This window comes from Pecten maximus, chromosome 9, assembly GCF_902652985.1.
Source record: "Pecten maximus chromosome 9, xPecMax1.1, whole genome shotgun sequence".
NCBI classification, from domain to species: domain Eukaryota; kingdom Metazoa; phylum Mollusca; class Bivalvia; order Pectinida; family Pectinidae; genus Pecten; species Pecten maximus.
In genome coordinates, this window is record NC_047023.1 from 12,162,400 (window position 1) to 12,188,851 (window position 26,452).

The window sequence follows — 26,452 nt, forward strand, 5'->3', positions numbered from 1 at the left end:
ATATCATGAATCGGAATATTAATGGCAAAATATGTTAATCAATGATTAGGTATATTTCATAAAAAAATACATATCTGTGGTCCAGTAGCTTTAATGTAAAGTCTCCTCAGGTCATCCACGTGACCCTTGATTTTTAGCAACATCAGATGTCAAATCATGATTTCTCAGAAATCTGAATGGTCAAAACATAATATTATTATATATATATGTCAAAAAGACCTATCCCTTCAATCCAAAGAGTAAATTAAAAACATACTTTCAATGGTCTACTTGATGCCCTGCTCTTAAAAGCTATTTTTCACTTCACCAAAAACTTTCTTTCTGAGTTCAAGATGAACCGCCTTCAAAAAGTCCAACGACTATATATGTCTAAAATGCTTATTAGATTTCAAACTGGTTTCAAACAACCTGATAGTTTTTTATCTGTTAATTATCAATCATCATTGTTTCCAGTTTTCATGTGCTTGCTTGTCCCAAGAAGATATCACATTTACATAGAAAAATCATGAAAATAAAACTTGAAGATATAAATAATAGTTAGATTCCAATATTGGGTTATGATATTGCGTTCAGTACTGCTTGAGCATGGATGCCTGATAATTAGATTATTTGGCCCACATTTCCTGAAGTTCTCGAAGACTCTCTGCATCAGCCTCTATAACAAAAACAATAAACAAAATTAATGTTAGTATAAAATGAGTACACATAATTACAAAGTTATCATCAATTAAATTACTTTCTTTAAAAAAGTCTACTATTCTGTGTAAAGAATAATATCTTTTATCTTGCATAAAGAATTTATTTTAAAACTGACTAGACAATAGAGAAACTAAAAATTGATATTTAAGAGCATCATGATCACTTACCAATTCTACGAACTTTTCTTATTTTCTTTTTATTGCGATTATTTCTTTGTTCCATGCTTTGGAATACAACTCGTTCACTGAAAACAAATTAAAAAAACATCAGACATTCTATTAATAATCAATTAATAGCCATTATTCAGAAAGATAGCATTTAAATTATCATATATTGTGATATTAGTATCTGTATTATATACAGTGGAGGAGACATTGGTTAGTGTCCAGGACCCTATTTCTTTCATGTTTTAGAGCTTTCAAAATATTTTTGTACAAGCTGTCCTAATTAACCCATATAACAATAATTTAACAATAGTTATATAACAAAAAATCAACATATAACAAATATTTACAACACATCCATAAGTAACCACGGAAACAACTTAAGTTTAAACACGTAACCCTGGTAAATACTAGCCGCAATATATATATCACTTGGCATATGTAAAGAGAATTTTCTCCGAGCTGGATCTATCGAGCATAAGACTGTAGCTATATTAAGCCAAAAGTCCCAATAGTTAGATTCCCTAGCAAATTAGGCAGTGATTTAGATTTAATTAATCAAGCACTCAAGACTGCTGAAAACACAGAAGACATTTCATACTATAAAATTTCTGAAAAATTTAACAGCGAGTTAGAACATTCTTACTAACTTCTCGTGGTATTGTATTATTTGATGTAACAAGGTTTACTGTTACACCCTGCAGTGAACTTTAAATCAAATTAAGCTGAGAGCTAAGATAACAAAAAAAAGTCTCATGAAAATACCTAAATTACATGTTTCATAATTTCTACCACAGAATGTAAATAAATTGTCCCATATATGATCATAATCAGTACAATAAATGACACATTGCCTCATTGTCCAGTGTGCCAGTATCCAGACAGGGTTTTCGAGAACTTTTAAATTTACAATATTTTCTCAGTAAAGCAGCTCCTTGAGCGGTGACTGGACTATCACAGTTTGTCGGGAGATACTTACAACTGTCCATCCATCTCAATGATAACTGTCCCCTTCTCCCGACGTTTTAGGTAGGTCCCTTCCAGTTGTTTCTGTATCTCTGGCGTATAGTTTTTCCAGTCTCCTTGATCACTGACGTACTGCCATACAAAACAGCCTGCAAACATACATACCAATTTCTGAGTTTCAGATCACAGAGTAAAAAAGACTTTTCCACTAAAAATCCAAGAATAAAATATAATTTTGTGAAGTCAAAGATGAAACATAACTTATAAAATGGTTGAAAAGATACAAAAATAACTTTTTTGATTTTTAAATGTATTTATTTGGGCAGCTATAGTAATTATAACAGGTGGTGGGGTCTTTTGTTTATATAATCAGGTCAGGGTTGAAGTGTCCGAGTTTTTAGGGGTTTTATGAGGAATCACTGCACATGCATACTGAGAGCAGGAGTTGGCTGACAGAAATTGGTTGCTATAGAAAACAAATGAGCGACTGCCGTTCCAAAATCACCAGTTGTTAGTCATATTAGAAAGGTGATCGCTATACAGATATATAGAGGACTGTTCTATACAATAAAATCTCACAGGAAATCTGAAAATTGATTGTTATAGAAAGTTTGATTGTAATTATCTGTTAACTCTCTTATTAGAGGAATGTCTTATATAAGCATAAAAAATTGGTAATATTTTTCCATAATTTCAACATTCAGATTGAACACACATGATTTTTGAAGTAATTTCAGTCTGAAAATTGATCCCTGATCCCCTCCGTAGAAATTCCAATACATCAGAAAGTATTCATCATCAAGTTCTTTTTATAATCACAGCTAGATTCAGCTAACTCTAAAAGAATTATCACTGTTGGAATATGAACTTTACTTAAATGTACTCCATGATGAACCATAGACGGTATATTGCGTCACTTATTTACGACAGACGTCGGAAAAAAAATCAATGTTTTAGGTTTTGCATTTAGCTCTTACATATCAGAATGTTTCTGACAAACCATAAAAGCTACAGCAACCACACTTAGGTTATAGGTGTATGTGTATCAGGAATATTTAACTGAATGCATTTATATACTCTCCACTAGCGTTTCTACAATTTCTTTGTTTTTGGGTAAAACCCCCAAATTTCTCGATCAGAAAATCAACATTAAGATTTTGAGTTTAGGTCTGTTTCTGACAAAGCATAAAAGCTAGACCAACCAAACCTAAACCATAGATGTATCAGAGGTAGTAGAGCCTACTGCACTGAAAGCATTTGATGGGCACCCATGTAAAATGCTTATGGTATTGTTAAAGTGGGACATGCGACATATATATAATTACAGTAAAACTCGGATAAGTCGAAGTCGACGGGACCAAGCAAAATATTCGACTTATCCGATGATTCGACTTATCCGTGTTTTTATACGGAGACAAAATACCCGACTATCATCGGTTGTATGCAGAACAAGTGCTTGCATGATAACAAAGTCGAAAATAAGCAATAAATAATAACAAAGAAATTGATTAATTGTACACGATAACAATTATTCCTTTATCTAATAAACAATATTGTGCACAGTTACAGATAAAAACAAACTTCATGCGTAAAATAGTCTTTGACATAGACACGATTTACACACGGGAGTCGTAAATGGCAGCTTAATATTCTATGAAACGTTACATACATTATAAGAATATAAATGTACATGTATATATTGTACTCATATTATTTATCTTAAAATCCGTTTATATTGTTCTCCAATTTAACAATATTAAACAATAAACAGTCCGGGAAAATTGATCGACCGTACGCGTGCTGATTTTGTATCAAAGGTGAAGGCCGCGGTCAGTGTTTATCGGCTACATAATCATGCATTGCCACAATCTTTTGAACAGAGTAAAAACATCCCGCATATCATTGTTACTATTTCATCGTCGTATTCAGAATTTAGGCATATATAAATAAATCAATGACAGACAGGTATTTTTTCTTTGCATTTTTCGATGGAAGATATGTAATTTATCGTTTACTTTTTCCTTATTTTTTTCGGCGGCCGTGTGCATCAAAACAGTAAACAGAACACATATTGGTTTGTAGACTAAAACGTGCACATTTTATTCATAGTTATGTATACCTGAATGTTTTACTTCACCTGAGCACCTGTATAAACAATGGGATGATGCGTAACCGACAGCCGGAAACTAACAATAGGCTCTGGTAACACCGTTACGGCTGATCGGTCACACTCGGTCAATCAGGCGAGGCCAGCAAATTTTACCTGAGACAGCATGACGCCTCGATGTTCGACACAAAAATGGAAATTTTGGTATAGTTTAGAAGGGAGGGACCACAAAATATATTCGACATAACCGCAGTATTCGATTCAACAGTGTTCGAGTCATCCGTGCTTAATTTACTTAGATAAAGAAGGGAAAAAATCGGGACCGAACGAAACGTTCGACTCATCCGATGTATTCGATTCAACCGTGTTCGACACAAGTGAGTTTTACTGTACGCGTAAATCTTAAAATAATTGTATTTATTTACTTTCACTTGATTTTGCAGCACTGGGTGCTGGTGGAGTCTGGCCATTGTCTTTTGGAGCCTTTTCAGCTGTGGTATTAGTTGTGATTGTCGTTGATGCTGTTGATACATTTGGTATGGATGTCACCGTAGGAATGCGGGGTGGAAGTAGGGAGTCCTGTGGCCCCACCTGTGGTAGCCCTGCCTGTGGTGGCCCCGCCTGTGGTAGCCCTGCCTGTGGTAGCCCTGCCTGTAGTAGCCTGGCCTGTAGTAGCCCTACCTGTGATGGCCCTGCCCGCTGACCTGCCTGTTGGCTAAGTACAGTATTCTGAAGGTTGAGGGTGTTCACATCCTTAATAACAGGGTCAGACTTGGGTTTTTCTGTTGTCGGCTCCAAGGCAGATCTAGCTGCTGCTTCAGCCCTTACTTTTTCCCTTCTTGCCCTGGCCCTAAGACATATAAAATACAAGTTATCAGGTACCTAAATTGATTATAAAATTCTAAGCAAATAAATAAATTTTCAAATCAAACACTGTACAAAGCGTATCAAATCAAATCCGTCTTCAATTTCCTTACTTCAATCAAAATAAAATTGTTTTTGATAGATTATAATATCGTTTGTCTCATATTTCAACTCCATAAAATATGATGTCAGTGAGGAAATTAAAATCTTTAAGTTAATTAATTGATAAATGCAAAGTATTTATAAGTAATGCATACAACTTTCACATCTTAATTCACATTAATTTATCAACAAAATATGTAAGGAATAGGGGGAAAAGTATTTTTAAATCAGTAACAAAACTTACAATCTTCGAAGTCTTTCTTTCTGAAAATTAAACAAAGGTGGAACATTTTTATCATAATGAAGCCAGCTAGTTTATACCATGCAGTTTCATAACAAGTGGCATATCTACAGAACAACATATACAAATATATCTGTGTGGTTTGCATTTGTTTCAATGTTTGTACAGTTTACAAATGTCATTTATATCACTGATTCAGTCTATGGATTTATCAAATATTTGATATCTTATTATCATATAATTGTTTATCGGTTTCTGCCTTTTGCTGAGCGTCTACCTTCATTTCATACTGTTGTATCAGAAGTCATATCTGTAGTGTCAAGTTAAACTGTCAGTAGAATTAGATGAAGACAAGAAGTTGCTACTTATTAACATAGACTTGTAGACTTCACATACCACTTGTTTGGGTCCAAACTCATCTGCAATATCCTGTGTTGTTTTGATAATTCTCTCTAAAACACAAAAACATTGGATTAAATACATAACTGTATACATGCCTTTTTAATGCGAAAATATAATGAGATTTAAATTTTAAAAAAATATTATCATTTCATAATTCTAAGAATCTCTCTAAAAATCGCTATTGAATGATTTGTGTATTTAATGTAAAATATGTTCTGAAAAGTTTAAAACTCTTTATACAGCTAAGAGATATATATTTTGCTTTTTTTTCACTTGAATTTCACAGATTACTAATTTCCTTTAAGAGTTTATGGTGGTACATGCATACTGTATCTTAATATCTTGATCAATATCTAATAATAATCATAAATAATGATTTGCAGTTTTATATACCGATATATCAAAGTAATATAACCATCTAGCTCACAAATTATTACCCATGGATATATATTGGGCCTTTACCCATGGTTATTGGGCCTTTACCCATGGTTATTGGGCCTTTAGCAACCAGTAAGATTCATGTCTTTCTGAATTCCCTGCAGAGAGCAAACAGTCGGAGCTGCCATTTCAGCGCCAACAGGTTACACAAAACATTATTTGCACTGTCCTACCACTTTCTCATTTACAGCTGAGTTGACTTGAACGCATCAGAGTAGTTTTAGCATCTTAATTGTTAAAGGATACAACTAAGCGCCATGCCGGGGATGCAAACTAGCAACCCATCTGTCACGTTGCCCTATGTCTTACCACTAGACCATCGTAACTATACATTTTATTTTGAAATTATAATCCCCTAATACTACTGGAGTGTAAAAAACTGAGTCTCCTACTTGTTACAATGTATATTATATCATCTTGCTGCAAGAAAGGAAACTCTTCCACACTACGACAACTATCTATCCTGATCAGTACAAGAATGTCATACAAAACATTTCGTAATACAGACCTCTTCCCTCTGGCCAGCAGACAGCAGACATCCCACCCTCAATCGGTTCCACATCAAACTCATAGTCCAGTCCCCATCGATAATCCTCCTCTAGTCCATCATGTTTATCCCACCTCACACGGATCCATCCTGTAACGAGTTATCCATCTTTAACTACATTTACTATACAGAGTTATCTCCCTCTAAAGATGACAGTCGACACAGATCTTGATGACTTTCACACATTAACCCATGACAGGATACACTTGCAACTGTTTTTGAACTGTGTAAAATTTTTTTTTTTTTGAGTAGGAAGTGGGGTATGGCCTGTAGGGTGTGCGATAAGATCACTTGATAGATGGACAAAATCCATCAATTATGCCATATTACATACATTTCTCTTTATAGAGAACACAAAATACACTGTATAGTTACACACACTCACACATACCTGGTATATATATGTAAAAGGAAGGAGTAATGAAAAATATCCTGTCCACGCTGGTGTCTCAAACTATCGACCTATCACCCTATAGAGGCAAACATCCTACCACTCGGCTAAAGGGAAATTACTGCTAGTCTGAGCTAGTAAGGTGACCTTATACTCTCTACTATTTTTATATATACATTGTATATCATACTGACCTTCATCCTCCTTATCTATACCGATGACAGTGCCTTCCTCAAAGATACCAACACCATTACATCTCCACATCCAGTCAGGCCCTGGTTTAACTCTCAGCCCGATTCTCGGCATGATAGGAAGGTTGTTGATACTCGGAGGACCTCCTCCAAAATCGTCTAATAACTCGTTTACTCTTTCCTCTGTCAGGTCTCCGATGTCATCATCATCATCAGGGTGATGGAGGTCTGGGTGAGTCTCACAAACCTTCTCAAATTTTTCATATAGTAATTTCTGCTTTGCTTTCTCCTCCCTTCTTAATACGGCCTCCTCGTCATCACCTATAATAATACCGTTACTATCCTGCTCAATCTTGGTTCCATTTTTCCTGATCAGCAAAAATTCTTGAAGACATGGAGAATCCCACGGCTTTGGAGCGTCTTTTCCAGCAGCCAGATCTCTTTTCATCTCCTCAATGATTTCCTCTGTAAGTGTCCTTGTCCGTTTCCTAGTTTCCTCTAGCTCTGGAGGAACTTCCATAGTCTGTAATATTCTGGCTTTAATGGCGGTCTCCGTGTCCTCATCGTCATATCTCTTCGCACCTTCCCCGCCTATCAATGCACTCGGCAAACCAGGAGGGAGGGGGCCACTCAGGTCAAAAACTGGGAATTTAGTACCTGCTATCTCAACTGTCTTTGTTGCGGAGGCCTCACTTGTTGGTAAGTGCTGACTAAAAAACTCCATGCCAAGAAAGGAACTGTCCTGTTTGGACTTAATATTGGACTGTGGTTGGTTAGAGGGTAGAGGAGCTGGATTCCCTGCACCAGAAAAGTATATTAGTGTACACTGTGTGACAAATAGATACACCCTTAATCAAATAATGACATAAATTCATTAATTAGTTTATGTTGTGAAGTACGTGGAGAGGCAAATGTTGAGATTTAAATTTTGCTCTTAATATTTATAATTCATATCAACCACTATGTGGATATTAACCTCTAGAGGAAGGATCTCCATTGAATATGCCGGGTGGTAGGCTACCAGGGGGAGCTCCAGATCCCTGGCTAGGTAGCTGTGAGGACATCTGGCCAGGATCTGGTCCCATTCTCTGTCCCAATGTCTGATTCCTACCAAGTCCCTGGCCCTGTGGGTTCCGGTCTTCTAGAATTAGTTTCATGACAGTGTCCTATAACAAACAAAACATGCCTTAACACTTATTTTATGTTTGATTCCAGTGGAACTTCCACACAAAAATATCATTAACTTATCAGCAAATTTTAAAAAACTTTTCATAAATCTCTGTGATATTTATAAAGCATAATTTCAAAATAACCTAGTTTATTTCTGGGCAATTGTGACATCAAAACAAACTACCAAACAACTTGTAAAAAATATTATTGTATACCACATATCATAATTTATGCTTTGCAAGTTGTGGACCCTCCACAAGGCCTTCGGGCATTATAATCAGACTCCAAAAGAGTCAGATACACTTTACATTAGTGTGTTTCGACTTCTTTGGAAAAAACAACCTAGAAAATGAACAAACAATGCACTCAATTAGAAGATTACTTGCACATAGCAAAATCATGCACTTCTTATCAAGAACTGTTGACAACAAATTTTCTTATAGTCAAAATAAAAGATGGTTGCCTGTCAGCCATTTGTTTTTCTGATCACTTTTAATAATCAAAGTACTGGAAGTACTGTAAACGAACATTATTGTTTAACCCCAAATCAGTAATCTTCTAAGTTTAAAGTTGATAAATTTACTGATATTGGTTTAGAAATTAATTGCAAATAATCTGAAATGTTTGCAGCTGTTCTGATATGATTGTACACATGCATGTTTCTGTAAGGTCCTAATTGAAATTGGAAGTTTGTCGATCTATCTTGGATGGATGAAAATAAAATATGTCTTCTTTTTTTCGGGAAGGCATCATCAGTTATAATACAGCCAGGACTCTGTGACCTTATTGATGCCGACTTCTAATATGCACTAAATTTAGGCTAGTTCCATCGTTAGTTTGGCATATTTCAACTTAATATGATGAAACACACATAAAGAATTACTGAAAACCAAAACCAGAGCTGCTAATCAAGGCCCGGATTAGGAATGTATCCTATTGAAACTGTACTAAAGCATGTATGGTACTTCAAAACAAACAAGAGGCCCAGGGGCCTTAACGGTCATCTGACTCTAAATTAAAACCCTTATATTATAGTAGTATGCATTCTCTGTAGCAAGAATATAGTGACACTGTTGGCCATGGTGGCCATCTTGGATTTCTGAATGACCCAATAAATAACAACACTTGGTAAGGACCATCTCAGGATCATTTCTGGTAAGTTAGAGCTGAATCCCGCCGGTGGAATTTGAGAAGAAGTTTGAAATAGATGTTGTTTAGGAAAACCATGATTGCGCAATCATGTTACAAAATGGCCGCCATTGCTGCCATGTCAAAGTTTTTACGAGGCTGAATAAATAACAACACTATGTTGACTCGCCTTCCTTGAGATCCTCATCCATTTCCAGCTCAATGGCACCAATGAAACTTGAGAAGAAGTTTAAAATGTGTTTTTCAAGATGGCGACCACGGCGGCCATCTTGGATTTCGGACCGACCCGAAAAATAACAACACTTGGTCAGGATCATCTCAGGAACATTTCAGGAAAGTTTCAGCCCAACAGCACTGGTTAAACTTGAGAAGAAGTTTAAAATGTGTTTTCAAAATGGCCGCTATGGCGGCCATCTTGGATTTCGGATCAGCCCGAAAAATAACAACACTTGGTCAGGATCTTCTCAGGATCATTTCAGGCAAGTTTCAGCCCAACAGCACTGGTGGAACTTGAGAAGAAGTTTAAAATGTGTTTTTCAAGATGGCGGCTATGGCGGCCCTTTTGGATTTCGGACCGACTCGAAAAATAACAACACTTGGTCGGAATCATATCAGGATCATTTCAGGCAAGTTTCAGCTCAAAAGCACTGGTGGAACTTAAAAGAAATTTTAAAATGTGTTTTTCAAAATGGCGGCTTTGGCGGCCATCTTGGATTTCGGACCGACACGAAAAATAACAACACTTGATCAGAATCATATCAGGATAATTTCAGGCAAGTTTCAGCTCAAAAGCACTGGTTGAACTTGAGAAGAAGTTTAAAATGTGTTTTTCAAGATGGCGGCTATGGCGGCCATCTTGGATTTCGGACTGACCCGAAAAATAACAACACTTGATCGGGATCATATCAGGATCATTTCAGGCAAGTTTCAGCTCAAAAGCACTGGCTGAACTTGAGAAGAAGTTTAAAATGTGTTTTCAAAATGGCGGCTGTGGCAGCCATCTTGGATTTCAGACTGACCAGAAAAATAACAACACTTGGTCAGGATCATCTAAGGAACATTTCAGGCAAGTTTCAGCCCAACAGCACTGGTGGAACTTGAGAAGAAGTTTAAAATGTGTTTTCAAAATGGCGGCTGTCGCGGCCATCTTGGATTTCAGACTGACCCGAAAAATAACAACACTTGGTCAGGACCATCCCAGCATCATTTCAGGCAAGTTTCAGCTCAATCCCACTGGTGGAACTTGAGAAGAAGTTTGAAATGTGAAAAGTCTACGCACGGCGCACGACGACGGACGAAGCATGATGACTATAGGTCATCCTGACCCTTTGGGTCAGATGACCTAAAAACTTGACTCCTTTTGTTCTGGAATCATTTGATGTTAATAAATCTTGATATGAGAAGATATACTTCTGGTATAATTACAGTATTGCAAACAATGTGATAGCAACCAGATAAAGACTATCTTCATCGAATAATTCAGCAAACAGAAAAAGAAAACTTCGAAGCTTCATTTTCAACTTCAAACCTGATCACAAAGATTACAGTCCATTCGATAGGACGACACATTCCCTATTTATTGTCCTTTTCCAATGTTGATCATCCAATCATACTGTACCACACAGTTCAGCAATGTAATTGCACAAATCACACCTTTATGTGGAGAGAACATCTTTGGGGGTGTTATAAGATTCCATAACTGTATGCAAATTTGTGAAGCATTCCATATCTATATCTGTATACATGTATATACCGTATGTGTATATATTTACACATCAAAATTGGAATGACACAGGAGATTTGCACCTTTAAGTTCACCATCAGTCATGGGAGGTTTATGTAAAATGTTATATTTACCGGGGTAATTAGTAATTTTGAGAATATATTTATGAAGCTCTATTCTGTACTTTCTACCAGTGCTTAGAGAATGGGCACAATTATATGTTCTCCAATGTCAAAATTAATCATATGTAAAATATTAGGGGTTTATTTGACCGAGAAGTTTTTAATTTTTTTGTAATCATTCGCCATTTGAGACCTGATTGCTGTCATAGTTGAATTACCAAAATGGACCTGAAATCAATATTTTTAAAAGAGAATGATCAATGATTTGAATATTTCATAAACATAATTTAATACATCGTTTATTCACTTCATTCAGATCTTCAGACACCAAATAATTTGTGAAGTAATATATAGAAATATATGAACCATTTTGTTATTGATTTATAGTTCACACCAGTAAGCACTAGATGTAAGCAGTAAGTATATGTATGGCTATCTACTGGCATGACTTTGAAGTTTGAGTACAGTAGACTACACTGGCTTTGTGGATATTGACAGGCTAGCATATATTTACATACTAATTCAATTTTAGAATTGAAACTGAAATCTTGTAACAGCATGGCACAAATAGTCATCTGAACATTTGTTGTATATTGAAAAAATACTTAAGGTAAATATTAACTCATTTGCTTGACTTCAATTTTCAGTTTATCAATTCATTGATTACTCCGTGTTTGAAGTATGGTGTAGTGAGAATTTCAAGTCTTGATCATGACTTGATGAACATTCTAAATTAACAAATTATTAAAATGAATTTGAAAAATAACACAAGTTCCACAGCAATATTATATAGAGAATCAATCACAATATATCAGAAGTTATAAAACTACAAATAACAATTAACGGCTGAATATCAAATTAAGTGAATATCACAAGTATTTTTGCATTTGTTTTTAGATAATCCGGATTTCCGTTTTCCGTTTTTTACGTAGATGTAGTGCATAGTAAACGTAGCCATGTAACAGCTGATTTTAATCAGATTGGCTTAACATGAACTTAACACCGTCTCAGTAGTTCGTCACAATCGAAAATTTAGTCGTGAATTCGGTATTTTGCAAATGATTTCAAAATACTTCCAGGGAAATGAAAAACAAATTCATATGGTCTTTATACACACACCAAAGATTACTATATTGGGTCCATTCTCTCGTAAAAATATCGATTTTGGGTCTACTATCGGCCATTTCGGCAATTCAACTCTAACGACAATTGGGCCGCGATTCGCAAATGAAAAATTAATTTAAAAATCGGTCCTGTAATATTTTACATATGATACAATCACAGGTACTTGGGGTAAGAAATTACATTTGTATATATATACTATATAGCCTCGTATTACTATATAGTAATACGAGGCTATATAGTATATATATACAAATGTAATTACTCCAAGTACCTGTGGGAAGAATCGACCAATCAAATTGGTATAACTTTTGATTTCCGTAATCTTGCAGTTACCTCCCTTACAACAGTAAAGACGTTCCAAGTATCGCCTACAACAAGCAATCCCGTGCACATAACAAGATATTATCATTTGCATTTGATGTATTGGTCATTTTCGTCAAATGGAAATGGTATATGGAAATCGATGACAACGTTAACGCTATGACCAGTCATCCTGACCACAAATACCACTTTATTGTAAGCCTATACATATGTACAGTTCTTTCTCGCAAACACGTAACAGTAATCTATGATACAACGTATCGTCTCGTATGCCGTTTTTGATATATTTCTTTCTCTAAATTATATAAATACACACCTTGTTGAAAATGATGTAACATTCTAGAATATATATATTACACATTTAAGTAAATCGCGGACATATTTGCAGACCTATGCTATAATGTCAGCCGTTTTGGAATGAACACGGAAGAGCAAAACTTTCAAAACATCCGGAGACGAATGCGCCTGCGCAATAGTTGTTTACATAAATATATTGACCTGGAGTTGTTCGCAAAGTTCAGGTTCATTTAGTCTTCACATTTCGCTAGCGTTATGCATTTCTCAAATCGTATGCATCTTGAAAACATCTACTGAATACATTTCAACATTTTCGGTAAAACTATTATATAAAACGAAGATGTTTTTGCACATAAATTATTTGAAGCGTAAGGCCATGGGGGCAGCCATATTTCATTGAAACAGACAGTAGATGGCGTATAGGTGAATGTGGCTACCAAATATGGTCATATTTCTCAGTCCAGTTCTTGATGGCAATAACCAAACATTAATGTTCGTTTAAAAAAATCAGCTATGGACCAAGAGGAACCTACGTAAGAAATTTGAGCAAGATCCATGTAGTACATCTTAAGGAATAGCGATAACCTAAACATTGCTGAAGGACTGATGACGGACAGACCAAGGACCACAGATCGATGTAGAGCAATTTGAACAAAAAATATCACAGATTTAAACGATTCAATTGATATGAAAGAGTAAAACATTATAAATGATTGACAGGTGCCACAGATAGTTGGGCTTACAATATCCCTGTCTTCTACGCCATGGTACTTCTCTCGCGCTATGGCTGCCACCACGGAACGGTCTGGCACACTGCCTTGTGACTCGGATAAGATAAAACCGGCAATCACCTGAAAACAAAAATTATTTAGGATTACTAAAACAAGTCCTGATGATTTGAAGAAGCCCTCTCCTGAGATTTTCTAAATGCCTCAAATATATGTACTATTATATTTACACGTCCAAACTGTCATGATGACACTTCTAAGTGTATTACAAGTGATATTCTGAAAAACTGATCAATATTGTTTTCTCAAAGAAGTTTTTTCTTAGTTCCAAAGAGAAACAAACCAAAGAAGTGAATATTTTTAAAAAGTTTTAAGAAACTTGGAAGAATACTAGAAAATGTCTGTAAGACAGCAAGCCTCGTGTTTGGCAACTTAAGAATTTTCCCCTGAGTTGAGATTCCCATCTCACCCCCAAGGGGGTGAAAGGTTCTATTATACTTACATGGTGTAGGTATCCCTTACTCAGGAACTTAGCTTCCGAAGCTGGACACATCTCTCCATCTGCTGCCCCGATCACAGACTCCATAATAATCTATAACAAAATTATTAAATGACAGTTTATCATCTAAATGACCTTAACCTTTGACCCAGTGACAATGATCTTTTGTCAGCAAACTTTCTGTAACTTTTATTGCATCATAATATCATATTAAAAAAATGTTCATCTGTAATGAAAAGATACAATGTAGAGCCTTGACATTTGACCCCATGACCTTGACTTTTCACCAGATGTCACCTTGTTCAATTCCAACCAACTTTGCTTCATGTTCTCATAACAAACATTTTTTAAGAGTAAAAAAAAAAGTGATATCTGTGACCTTGACCTTTAATTTGACCTGGTGACATTGATCATTTCATCTTTTTAAGATGACAAGATAGACAAATAACAAATTATGGATGATGAGCAAGATTAGACAATTACACCATGTACATGTAGTTCACTTTAATTAAGCTAATCAAGAAACATAATACAACAGAATTTAGCATATGAAGTTGAACAACAAGTTACAAATTGCAGGCCATATTGACAAAGTCAGGGATTGTTTCTAGCATTGAACTTTTAATATGTATTGCAGTTTATAGCTGATGAAATATACTTACATTATTGACATTGCCCACAGGGATAAAATACAGGCCAAGCCCTGATGCATTGATCACCTGGTGTGCTAGCTGGGACACTTCATTTGCAATCTGGAAGAGTCCATTATCAGTTAGAATATCAAGTTCTCATCTGGAAATAACTGTTTGCTTGTTAGGTTTGATTGCCCTATGAACAGCCAGGGTCATAACATGATGATACAGCTAGGGGTCTGAGCTACCTCACTGAACATCTAGGGGTCTGATCTACCTCACTGAACATCTAGGGCTGTGACCTACCTCACTGAACATCTAGGGGTCTGATCTACCTCACTGAACATCTAGGGCTGTGACCTACCTCACTGAACATCTAGGGGTCTGATCTACCTTACTGAACATCTAGGGCTGTGACCTACCTCACTGAACATCTAGGGGTCTGAGCTACCTCACTGAACATCTAGGGGTCTGATCTACCTCAATGAACATCTAGGGGTCTGATCTACCTCACTGAACATCTAGGGGTCTGATCTACCTCACTGAACATCTAGGGGTCTGATCTACCTCACTGAACATCTAGGGGTCTGAGCTACCTCACTGAACATCTAGGGGTCTGATCTACCTCACTGAACATCTAGGGGTCTGATCTACCTCACTGAACATCTAGGGGTCTGACCTACATGTACCTCACTGAACATCTAGGGGTCAGAGCTACCTCACTAATTATATTATGCAGTATATAGCCTCGTTGAATGCTATCAAGAGCAATTTCGCTTGTGAACATGTCTTCACCAATTTAGGACAAAACAATCTCGTTAACAAATTAGAATCACACATTATGATAAAAAATGCACACATGTATAGAATTTGATTATCTGCTAGGGAGCAATAAAGGTACAGGGAAAATGTCTTCATTTAACAGTGCTGTTTATGTAGAGTAAATCTTTGGAAAAGTAAAATATTATATAATATTTCATAAATTATACAATGTATCATATACGATGGCAGTTCACAATAATAATACTGTATCATTACAGTTATTGATTATAGTGCCCAAGATTTTGAATTGAAAATTATTTCTCATTGCGGTAGGTCACACCTGTATAGCAGAACTCTCCTTTCAAGTTTATTTGGGAAAAGCCAGAGAGAATTGACAGAAGAAGTGGAAAAATAATCATGCTCAAATTAAAACACAATTATATCAGCCTTATTTTACCTGACCGGCATGTCTTGGGTCAATGACATCATTGAACATAGCAGAGGGGTCATTTTGTGTAAACTGTGAATCTGACAGGATGATGATACGCGATTTAGCAACATGGCCTCCCAGGTTGATATGACCACCTGAAATATGTCATCAGCAGATTAAATAAGGCATCACAGACGATAAAATCTCGGCTCGCACCAAGAACAAAGCATTGCAATTAAGTAACAGTAACCTCAATTATAACCCCAGGTGGTTGAAACACAAACAAGAGATGTTGGGTGTGCATAGGTAAGTGTATGGAGTTTCAGGACAATTAGGTAATTAATCATTAATTCAGTAGAGCAAGGATGTTAAAAAATTTTTGATAATAACCATGACCTCAATTTTGACTTATGGTGGATGAAACACAAACATCTACAAGAGATGATGGTTGAGAGTAAGTGTATGAAGTTTCAGGACAATTGAATCGTTAATATAGTCAGCAGAGCAAGGATGTAAAAAATCTATTGATAATATGATGACCTCAATTTTGACCCTAGGTGGCTGAAATGTGAACTTGTACAAGAAACAGTTGGTGTGAGTAATGTATAACCGTATGAAGTTTCTGAGGACAACTAGATCATTATAGATCAAATGCAGTTGGTTGCTAGGTACGAGACCATGTATTTCCTCCTGGACCCATAATGCGGAGATAAAATATTGATCAAGTGAGACATTGATTGATATCGATCAGTATCAACATATTACTTAATGCCATGATGAGCCATAATTAGCAAAACTGGTCGGCAAGTAATGGAATTTTCCCACTTAATAAACTTTAGTCTAGTGAAGCTTGATGATGTTGAGTAAGTTTTCTACCTTTGGTATGACATGATATATACATGTATACATGTACATATTAATGACAAATCAAAAGAAGAATGGACTGAATACATCGGTATAAGATTAAGACCATGTAATTAGTCTCAACAATTTAATTTTAATATACATTTGATTATTAATTATATGTAAATATTAATTAAAATGTACTATTTAAAGTAAAATTTTGTCAGTATATTTTCTGTTAATTAAATAGTAAATTAATGCAATTTCATGTACCTGGTGGGGTGACAACTAAACTTAAATTGTATTTCATTCGATCAGCGTATAAAACCAAATTGTATAACTATACATGTGATGGTTGAATATGTCATGAAAGTTTGAAACAAATTCACCATGGGTGGTCGGGTGGTACATTGATAACACGATTGGACTTGAAAAGCTACTGAGTCAACTCCCAGGCCACGTGGGTTTCCCTGGGTTCTCTGGTTCGCTTTCCAAGTAAAACCCCTCGCTTGCTTCGATCATTTCGGGCCAACAATCATGATTTAATATATTAATGTAAGCCGATATAATTTGTTTTGCAATTGTTTTTATTTGTGAATTACGCTTGTGAGGTGTGGGGCTATAACACTGCGCCACAGGTTGAAAAACTACACTTGATGGTTTTAAAGTCGATTTTGGGCGTTAAAAGATCTGTTAACAATTCTATGGTTTATTTTGAACTAGGACGTTTTCCTTTTTATATAACGAGAAAGATTTTTATTGTTAAATATTGGCTACAGCTATTGAAGACTGAAAACTGTATATTGAGGGCTTGCCATAATGAATTATTTGAACTTAACATTAAAAAGCCTAATAGCAAAGCAAATTGGGTTCATCATTTGAAAAATGACTTATGTTCACTTGGTTTTGGCGATGTATGGTATGCACAGAATGTACCAAATAAAAACATATTTTTGTTATTGTATAAACAACGGTTACAAGATATTTTTATCCAAGAAATGAGAGCTAGTTTAGAAAGCTCTCCTAAGTGCATCATATATAAACACATCGTGGATACGTTTATCATTCAGGACTATCTCAGTAAACCATTAACTTTCAAAATAAAACGAATAATATCCAAATACAGATTAAATGCTCATTCGTTGAATATTGAAACTGGTAGATACAGTGATATCCCTAGACCCCAAATTTAAAGGCTGTGTACTTTGTGTGATAATCATGAAGTTGAGGATGAAGTCCATTTTATTTTGTTATGTCCAAAGTATTTGGATTTAAGGGTGAAGTATTTAAAACCATATTTTTATCGCCGTCCACCTGTTTTCAAAATGACTGAATTGTTCTGTAGTACCAATGTAAAAACTTTAAGAAATTTTGGAAAATATTTAATTCAGGCGACGGCCAAAAGGAAGTCACTGTTACTAAGTTAATAAGTATTAATTTATATATTTGATTAATAGTTAATTAATTAGTAATTGCACAATAGTTTTTTCTTTATCAGAACCTTCTAGAGAAAATATGTCTAGGAATATAATTTCAAGTATGTGATTGTCTTTTTATGTCTTAAAAATTCATGTAGTTTAAAATTGCAATTGTAATATAATTGTAATTGTATGATATACACTTTTTGTGATGGCAAAATATATAAACACAATAAGTCATGCTTTATTGAAATGTATAATAATACTTTGTGTTACATTGGCTGTGTTCTCCGCCGTCTTGCGAAAAAGTAAATTGTTGTCATATGTATGTATATTGTGATCCTACATGCTATTTGCATACGGAATGAAATAATTGAATTGTAAAATAAATAAAGCTTACAATAATTCCACCAGGATAATATTATACTGAAATAAACTTTATATCTTTATTCAAACAAGAATTCCACAGGGTGAGTACAAGATCAAGTTATCACATGGAAACAAAAATTCTATTTGCAGTAATAGTGACCTTGACCTTTGACCTTTGGACCAGGAAAACAATCCCAAGCAAGCACTTTTGGTAAGGAAGATCTGCAAGAAGTTTAAGTTTCATCAGCCCAAGGAAACTTGAGTCATCACCTGGAAAACTCTGTTCGGATGACACCGCATGCATAGTGATCCCTTTATATATATGTCACCTGCTTTTTGCAGGACACACAAAAACTACTTTTTGAACTTATATTTAGTGAAGACTTTGATGTAATCTTTGGGTTTGATGATGCGACTAGTTACCTCTGTCAGTCATCCCTAGAGTCATCACCAGACTGTCTGTGATGGAGGACGGTCCTTCAGGATGGAGGGTCTCTACAAACAAATAACAGGAAACCATTCACCAACCAAAACCTAATCTAACTTACAACTGTGTTATAATACAATACCTGATAGGTAGTTAATTATCTACCAAACTAAGAATAGATAAATCTAATACTAATATTAGTTGTTAGATACAATAATGAGGTTCTGAAAAGTGTAAACCAACAAAGAGGGCACAATATATATGTTTCTCCATTTATATCAAAATCAGTCACATATCCAATAAATCTATCAATGATTTCAAAGAACTGTCTTTCATAGCCAGATTACAATCTCTGAAATTGGTCTACATTGCTGACCTAAGGTCAGTTTGGTATACATTACTGACCTAAGGTCAGTTTGGTCTACATTACTGACCTAAGGTCAGTTTGGTCTACATTACTGACCTCAGGTCTGTTTGGTATACATTACTGACCTCATGTCAGTTTGGTGTACATTACTGACCTCAGGTCTGTTTGATGTACATTACTGACTTCATATCAGTTTGGTATACATTACTGACCTAAGGTCAGTTTAGTGTACATTACTGACCTAAGGTCAGTTTGGTGTACATTACTGACCTAAGGTCAGTTTGGTATACATTACTGACCTAAGGTCAGTTTAGTGTACATTACGGACTTAAGGTCAGTTTAGCGTACATTACTGACCTCAGGTCAGTTTGGTAAACATTACTGTCAGTTTAGTATACATACTGACATAAAGTCAGTTTAGTGTACATTACTGACCTAAGGTCAGTTTGATTGTACATTACTGACCTAAGGTCAGTTTAGTGTACATTACTGACCTAAGGTCAGTTTAGTGTACATTACTGACCTAAGGTCTGTTTGGTGTACATTACTGACCTCAGGTCAGTTTGGTGTACATTACTGACCTAAGGTCAGTTTGGTGTATATTACTGACCTCAGGTCAGTTTGGTGAACATTACTGACCTAAGGTAAGTTTGGTCTACATTGCTGACCTGAGGTCAGTTTGGTATACATTACTGACCTAAGGTCAGTTTCGTCTACATTACTGACCTCAGGTCTGTTTGATATACATTACTGACCTCATGTCAGTTTGGTATACATTACTGACCTCAGGTCAGTTTGGTGTACATTACTGACCTCAGGTCTGTTTGATGTACATTACTGACCTCATATCAGTTTGGTATACATTACTGACCTAAGGTCAGTTTAGTGTACATTACTGACCTAAGGTCAGTTTGGTGTACATTACTGACCTAAGGTAAGTTTGGTATTCATTACTGACCTAAGGTCAGTTTAGTGTACATTACGGACCTAAGGTCAGTTTAGTGTACATTACTGACCTCAGGTCAGTTTGGTATACATTACTGACCTAAGGTCAGTGTAGTGTACATACTGACATAAAGTCAGTTTAGTGTACATTACTGACCTAAGGTCAGTTTGATTGCACATTACTGACCTAAGGTCTGTTTGGTGTACATTACTGACCTAAGGTCAGTTTAGTGTACATTACTGACCTAAGGTCTGTTTAGTGTACATTACTGACCTAAGGTCTGTTTGGTGTACATTACTGACCTAAGGTCAGTTTGGTGTACATTACTGACCTCAGGTCAGTTTGGTGTACATTACTGGCCTAAGGTAAGTTTGGTGTACATTACTGACCTCAGGTCAGTTTGGTGTACATTACTGACCTAAGGTAAGTTTGGTGCACATTATAATATTACTGACCTCAGGTCAGTTTGGTGTACATTACTGACTTCATGTCAATTTGGTGTACATTACTGACCTAAGGTCAGTTTGGTATACATTACTGACCTAAGGTCAGTTTGGTGTACATTACTGACCTCATGTCAGTTTGGTGTACATTACTGACCTAAGGCATCCCTGAATTTCATGTAGTCATTGGTGAGATGCTGCACCACTCTAGTCTCCTTCCCGAATGCAATTAGGGCCAGATTTTCCTCCAAGCCGTTGTCCATCACATTGTCCTCAATACCTATACAAAAAAGATACTTTGATTAGAATTAATTTTTTTTTTAATGTAATTATTTTTTTTTTAATTTTCTATTTTTCCAATTTTACTGACACATAAAGGATGGTCACTCACTCACTCAAAAACGTCATTATTCGTCATCGTCACGGTCGTCGTCGTCATCGTCATCATCATCATCATCATGTCAACTCATCAACAATAAAACTAAAATCAAAAACTAAACCCTATATAGTAAATACACATACCTACTGGTTTCTTCTCTTTACAAACAGGAGTTTTCAGAAGACAACATAGCTCACCCAATGGATTGAAATTCAGAATTAGTTTTATTTAAAGTTGGTCAAGTATGTCAAATATGAGAGTCTATAACACTCTTCTGTAAAGATTAACCCTAGCTGTCTACAGATGATTCTGGCAAGCTCAAATCAAGATTGAAAGTGACCTTTATGTAACCCTGGTAAATACTAGCTGCAATATAGCGCTAGCCCTGACCAATTGTAGACTGACCTCTATGACAGCCCTAACCTAGTATAGACTGACCTCTATGACAGCCCTGACCTATTAAAGACTGACCACTATAATAGCCCTGACCTATTGTAGACTGACCTATATGATAGCACTGACCTATTATAGACTGACCTCTATGATAGCCTTGACCTATTGTAGACTGACCTCTATGACAGCCCTGACCTATTATAGACTGACCTCTATGATAGCCCTGACCTATTATAGACTGACCTCAGCTCTATGATAGCCCTAACCTATTATAGACTGACCTCTATGATAGCCCTAACCTATTATAGACTGACCTCTATGGTAGCAGTGTACAGTAAAAATGCCAAATTCTGAAAAATATGGCACGTTTTAGATATGCAAACACTGCCAGTTAACCTTACATATAACCTCTAATAAAGTATATATATTTGAAATCTGTACAACATTTGCAATTTCAATAGAGCTCTGAAGGATAAGTAAACTGATATTTTCTGTGAGTTTTAGAGCTGTGAATACCATGGTAACAGCTTAAAAAATTCTCAAAAATTGCAAAATATTATGATATTTGACCCAAAATGGCACAATTCTCTACACAATTTTTTTTCTGAAACCTACTTAGTATTTAAAATTAAACATCTCTATCCTAAAGACAGAATTAATCTTGTTTGGACATATGTTGTAAATTAAGTTTTTCCGCTATCTTACCTTTCCTGTGGGCTTCCATTTTTCGCTATAGGCAAAACTAAATTTCCTGTGTAAACACACGTTCGGAAAATCCGGATATTCAAAATCCGGAACCAATTCAATTTATTAATTTTTGTTTTAATAAATGTGAAGCCTGTATGTACTTCTTTATACTGAATATACCAATTATAGCGTACATTTATTTTTTCATTTTTTGTGCATATCATAATACAGGAGTTATTTGCTTAACAAAAAAATTGCCCATGGCCAAGCTGTCTTACTGTGGTGTGCTACCTATGATAGCCCTAACCTATTATAGACTGACCTCTATGATAGCCCTAACCTATTATAGACTGACCTCTATGATAGCCCTGACCTAGTATAGACTGACCTCTATGACTGACCTGACCTATTGTATACTGACCTCTATGACTGACCTGATCTGTTGTATACTGACCTCTATATGACTGACAGGATCTATTATAGACTGGCCTCTACTACATCCCTGGCTTATTGAAGATTTACCTTTATGACAGCCTTGACCTTTTATATAATGACCTCTATGACAGCTGTGACCTTTGGTATACTGACCCTTTGACAGCCCTGACCCCTATGACAGCCATGACCTTCTGTTTACTGACCCCTATGACAACCCTGACCATTGGTATACTGACCGATATATGACAGCCATGACCTTCAGTATACTGACCCTATGACAGACCTGGCCATTGGTATACTGACCCTATGACAGCTGTGACCTTCGGTATACTGACCCTATGACAGCCCTGACCTTTTGTATACTAACCCCTATATGACAGCCCTGACCATTGGTATAATGACCAATATAACAGCCCTGACCTTCCGTATACTGACTCCCTATGACAGCCCTGACCATTGTTATACTGACCCCTATGACAGCCCTGAACTTTCGTATACTGACCCATGGCCTACGATAGCCCTGACCTTTGGTATAGGTATAGCCCTATGAAAGCCCTGACCTTTGGTATACTGACTCCTGTGACAGCTCTGAACTTTTGTATACTGACTCCTGTGACAGCCCTGACCTTTGGTATACTGACCCTATGACAGCCGTGACCTTAGGTATACTGACCCCTATGACAGCCTTGACCTTCGGCCCCTGGTATACTGACCTGTAAGAATGTCCTCTATGGCAATCTTTGCTTGCTGTAAACCCTCACCCTGCATACTCTTTGAGGTATCTAGGATCAGTATGGTGTTCATGCCATGTGCTATTGGGTCTGTACAACTTTCAGCTGTTGAATACAACATCAAATCCATATTTTGAAATAAAAGCCAAATTAATAAGGTCATATAAAATGTACATTTATGTATCAATATGCATATATATCAACTGTATGAAATTACAGCTTATCCCTGGTTAAGACCCTATGCAAGAAGGAAAAAATTGGCAGCCATCTTGGATTATAATAAGTATGAAAGAGGATAGCCTTATCTACAACAATAATCTGTGACTGAAATATTTTTTGAATTAATGCAAAGCACAGTTCATTCCATTCGGATCTTGTCAAGGAATTGCAGATAACAGGTAACAAGAGATCCCAGAGGGATCTTGGCGCCCACCATTGAATGATCTTTATAGGTTCCATGTCAGATTGATCTTTTCCCTACTTTTCCCTTCCTCTAAGTCTTACTTATCTGTGTAAATTCAGAAACAGCCCTCTAGTACTATTCAAACAAGGGGAACCTATATATAGAATTTAAGATTTAGCTATAATGGCTGTCTGTCGGCCATGTTGTTTTCGTATTGGTCCCAGTATGCAAAACTAGGCACTGAGGGGAACCTACATATGAAATTTGAGAAAGATCCCTTCAGTACTTTCACAGAAATAGCGATAACAAACTTCAATTGTCAAAATCCAAGATGGCTGCCTGTCAGCCATGTTGTTTTCTGATTAGTCTCAAAATGTAATATGCATAACTAGGCACTGAGGGGAACCTGCATATGTAATTTCAGAAAGATCCCTTCATTACTTTCTGAGAAATAGCGATAACAAATTTTAATTGTCAAAATCCAAGATGGCTGCCTGTCAGCAATTTTGTTTTCCGATTGGTTTCAAAATGCAATATGCATAAGTAGGCACCAAGGGGAACCTCCATATGAAATTTGAGAAAGATCCCTTCAGTTCTTTCACAGAAAAAGCGATAACAAATTTCAATTGTCAAAATCCAAGATGGCTGCCTGTCGGCCATGTTGTTTTCCGATTGGTCCCAAAAAGCAATATGCATAACTAAAGGCACTGAGGGGAACCTGCATATGAAATTTCAGAAAGATCCCTTCAGTACTTTCACAGAAATAGCGATAACAAACTTTAATTGTCAGAATCCAAGATGGCTGCCTGTCGGCCATGTTGTTTTCTAATTAGTCTCAAAATGCAATATGCATAACCAGGAACAAAGAGGAACCTGCATATGAAATTTGAGAAAAATCCCTTCAGTACTTCCACAGAAATAGCGATAACAAACTTCAATTGTCAAAATCCAAGATGGCTGCCTGTCGGCCATTTTGTTTTCCGATTGGTCCCAAAATGCAATATGCATAACTAGGCACCAAAGGGAACCTATATATGAAATTTGAGAAAGATCCCTTCAGTACTTCCTCAGAAATAGCGATAACAAACTCAAATTGTCAAAATCCAAGATGGCTGCCTGTCGGCCATGTTGTTTTCCGATTGGTCCCAAAATGCAATATGCATAACTAGGCACCAAAGGGAACCTGTATATGAAATTTGAGAAAGATCCCTTCAGTACTTCCTCAGAAATAGCGATAACAAACTCCAATTGTCAAAATCCAAGATGGCTGCCTGTCGGCCATGTTGTTTTCTGATTGGTCCCAAAATGCAATATGCATAACTAGGCACCAAGGGGAAGCTACATATGAAATTTGAGAAAGATCTCTTCAATACTTTCTCAGAAATAGAGATAACAAACTTCAATTGTCAAAATCCAAGATGGCTGCCTGTCGGCCATGTTGTTTTCCAATCGGTCCCAAAATGCAATATGCACAACTAGGCACCAAGGGGAACCTACATATGAAATTTGAGAAAGATCCCATCAGTACTTTCTCAGAAATAGCGATAACAAGAATTGTTTACGGACGGAGGGACGGACGGACGGACGGACCACGGACCACGGACGCAGGGCGATTTGAATAGCCCACCATCTGATGATGGTGGGCTAAAAACAGAAGTTACAAGGCTTGGAAAATATGTTGTGTTCGGTCACTGAATAATTTGTGGAGCCAAATAAAAATATATTACCCGGTGTAGCATGGTATTTTGAATCATGGTGAAATGACCCCGGGGTCAAAATACCATTATGGTGAAATGACCCCGGGGTCAAAATACCATTATGGTAAAATGACCCCCCTCATGGTAGAATGACCCCCCCCCCCCCCCCCCCCCCTTTCCAAAAAAAAAAAAAAATCCTAACTTGTTTTTCATCTATCATTCAACATATTTTTTTAATAAAAGCTATATTGTATCAGATAAGTGATTTTGATGCAAGTCCGAAAAGGGTGGGTGGGGTTGGGGGTCACTTTACCATGGCCATGGTAAAGTGACCCCCCCTCCCCCGCTCATTCCCTTCCACTACTTTTACAATACTTTGATATACCTATTTCACCAAACTTTTATAACAAGTTTACTTCACAAAAAATAAAGTATTTACAATATTAGATTTTGGTAGATCATTGCAAAAGCTGGGGCGGTTTGGGTCACTTTACCATGACCATAACGAAACAAGACATTTTTTTTTTCAAAATCTTTTTTTTTGATCAACCTCAATTCTTTAAGTATTTGCAATATAAGTTTGGGGTAGAACATTGCAGACTGGGGAAGTTGGCGGTCACTTTACCATGACCAAAATGAAATAAAAAAATTTACTTTTTTTTGTGATTGATTTTTTTTCACAAATTTTTTTTTTTTAAATCCTCAATTCCTTAAACTTAACATTATTACAAAACTAAATTGGTGTAAGATAAGTTTTTGATGTGATCATGTAAGGGGGGAGGAAGGTGTGTGTGTGTGTGGTTTGAGGGGGGGGGGGGGGGGGTCACTTCACCATGGCCATGGT

General features: G+C 36.3%; 1 protein-coding gene across 2 annotated transcripts in view; it reads right to left on the reverse strand.

The window, feature by feature from the left end:
• Nucleotides 1–75: 75 nt before the first annotated feature.
• LOC117334606 overlaps nt 76–26,452 on the reverse strand; it is a 44,764-nt gene continuing 18,387 nt past the window's right edge. For both annotated transcript variants that reach the window (XM_033894304.1, XM_033894303.1), the window contains exons 3-18: nt 23,491–23,613; nt 21,041–21,163; nt 19,124–19,195; nt 16,098–16,225; nt 14,909–14,998; nt 14,250–14,339; nt 13,763–13,870; nt 8,089–8,278; nt 7,116–7,910; nt 6,492–6,620; nt 5,540–5,595; nt 5,147–5,166; nt 4,362–4,786; nt 1,843–1,978; nt 867–943; nt 76–655 (exon numbers count right to left, since the gene is read on the reverse strand). In XM_033894304.1, coding sequence (XP_033750195.1) covers nt 606–655; nt 867–943; nt 1,843–1,978; nt 4,362–4,786; nt 5,147–5,166; nt 5,540–5,595; nt 6,492–6,620; nt 7,116–7,910; nt 8,089–8,278; nt 13,763–13,870; nt 14,250–14,339; nt 14,909–14,998; nt 16,098–16,225; nt 19,124–19,195; nt 21,041–21,163; nt 23,491–23,613 — 2,612 coding nt within the window. In that variant the 3' untranslated portion in view covers nt 76–605. The remainder of the gene's footprint in view (nt 656–866; nt 944–1,842; nt 1,979–4,361; nt 4,787–5,146; nt 5,167–5,539; nt 5,596–6,491; nt 6,621–7,115; nt 7,911–8,088; nt 8,279–13,762; nt 13,871–14,249; nt 14,340–14,908; nt 14,999–16,097; nt 16,226–19,123; nt 19,196–21,040; nt 21,164–23,490; nt 23,614–26,452) is intronic.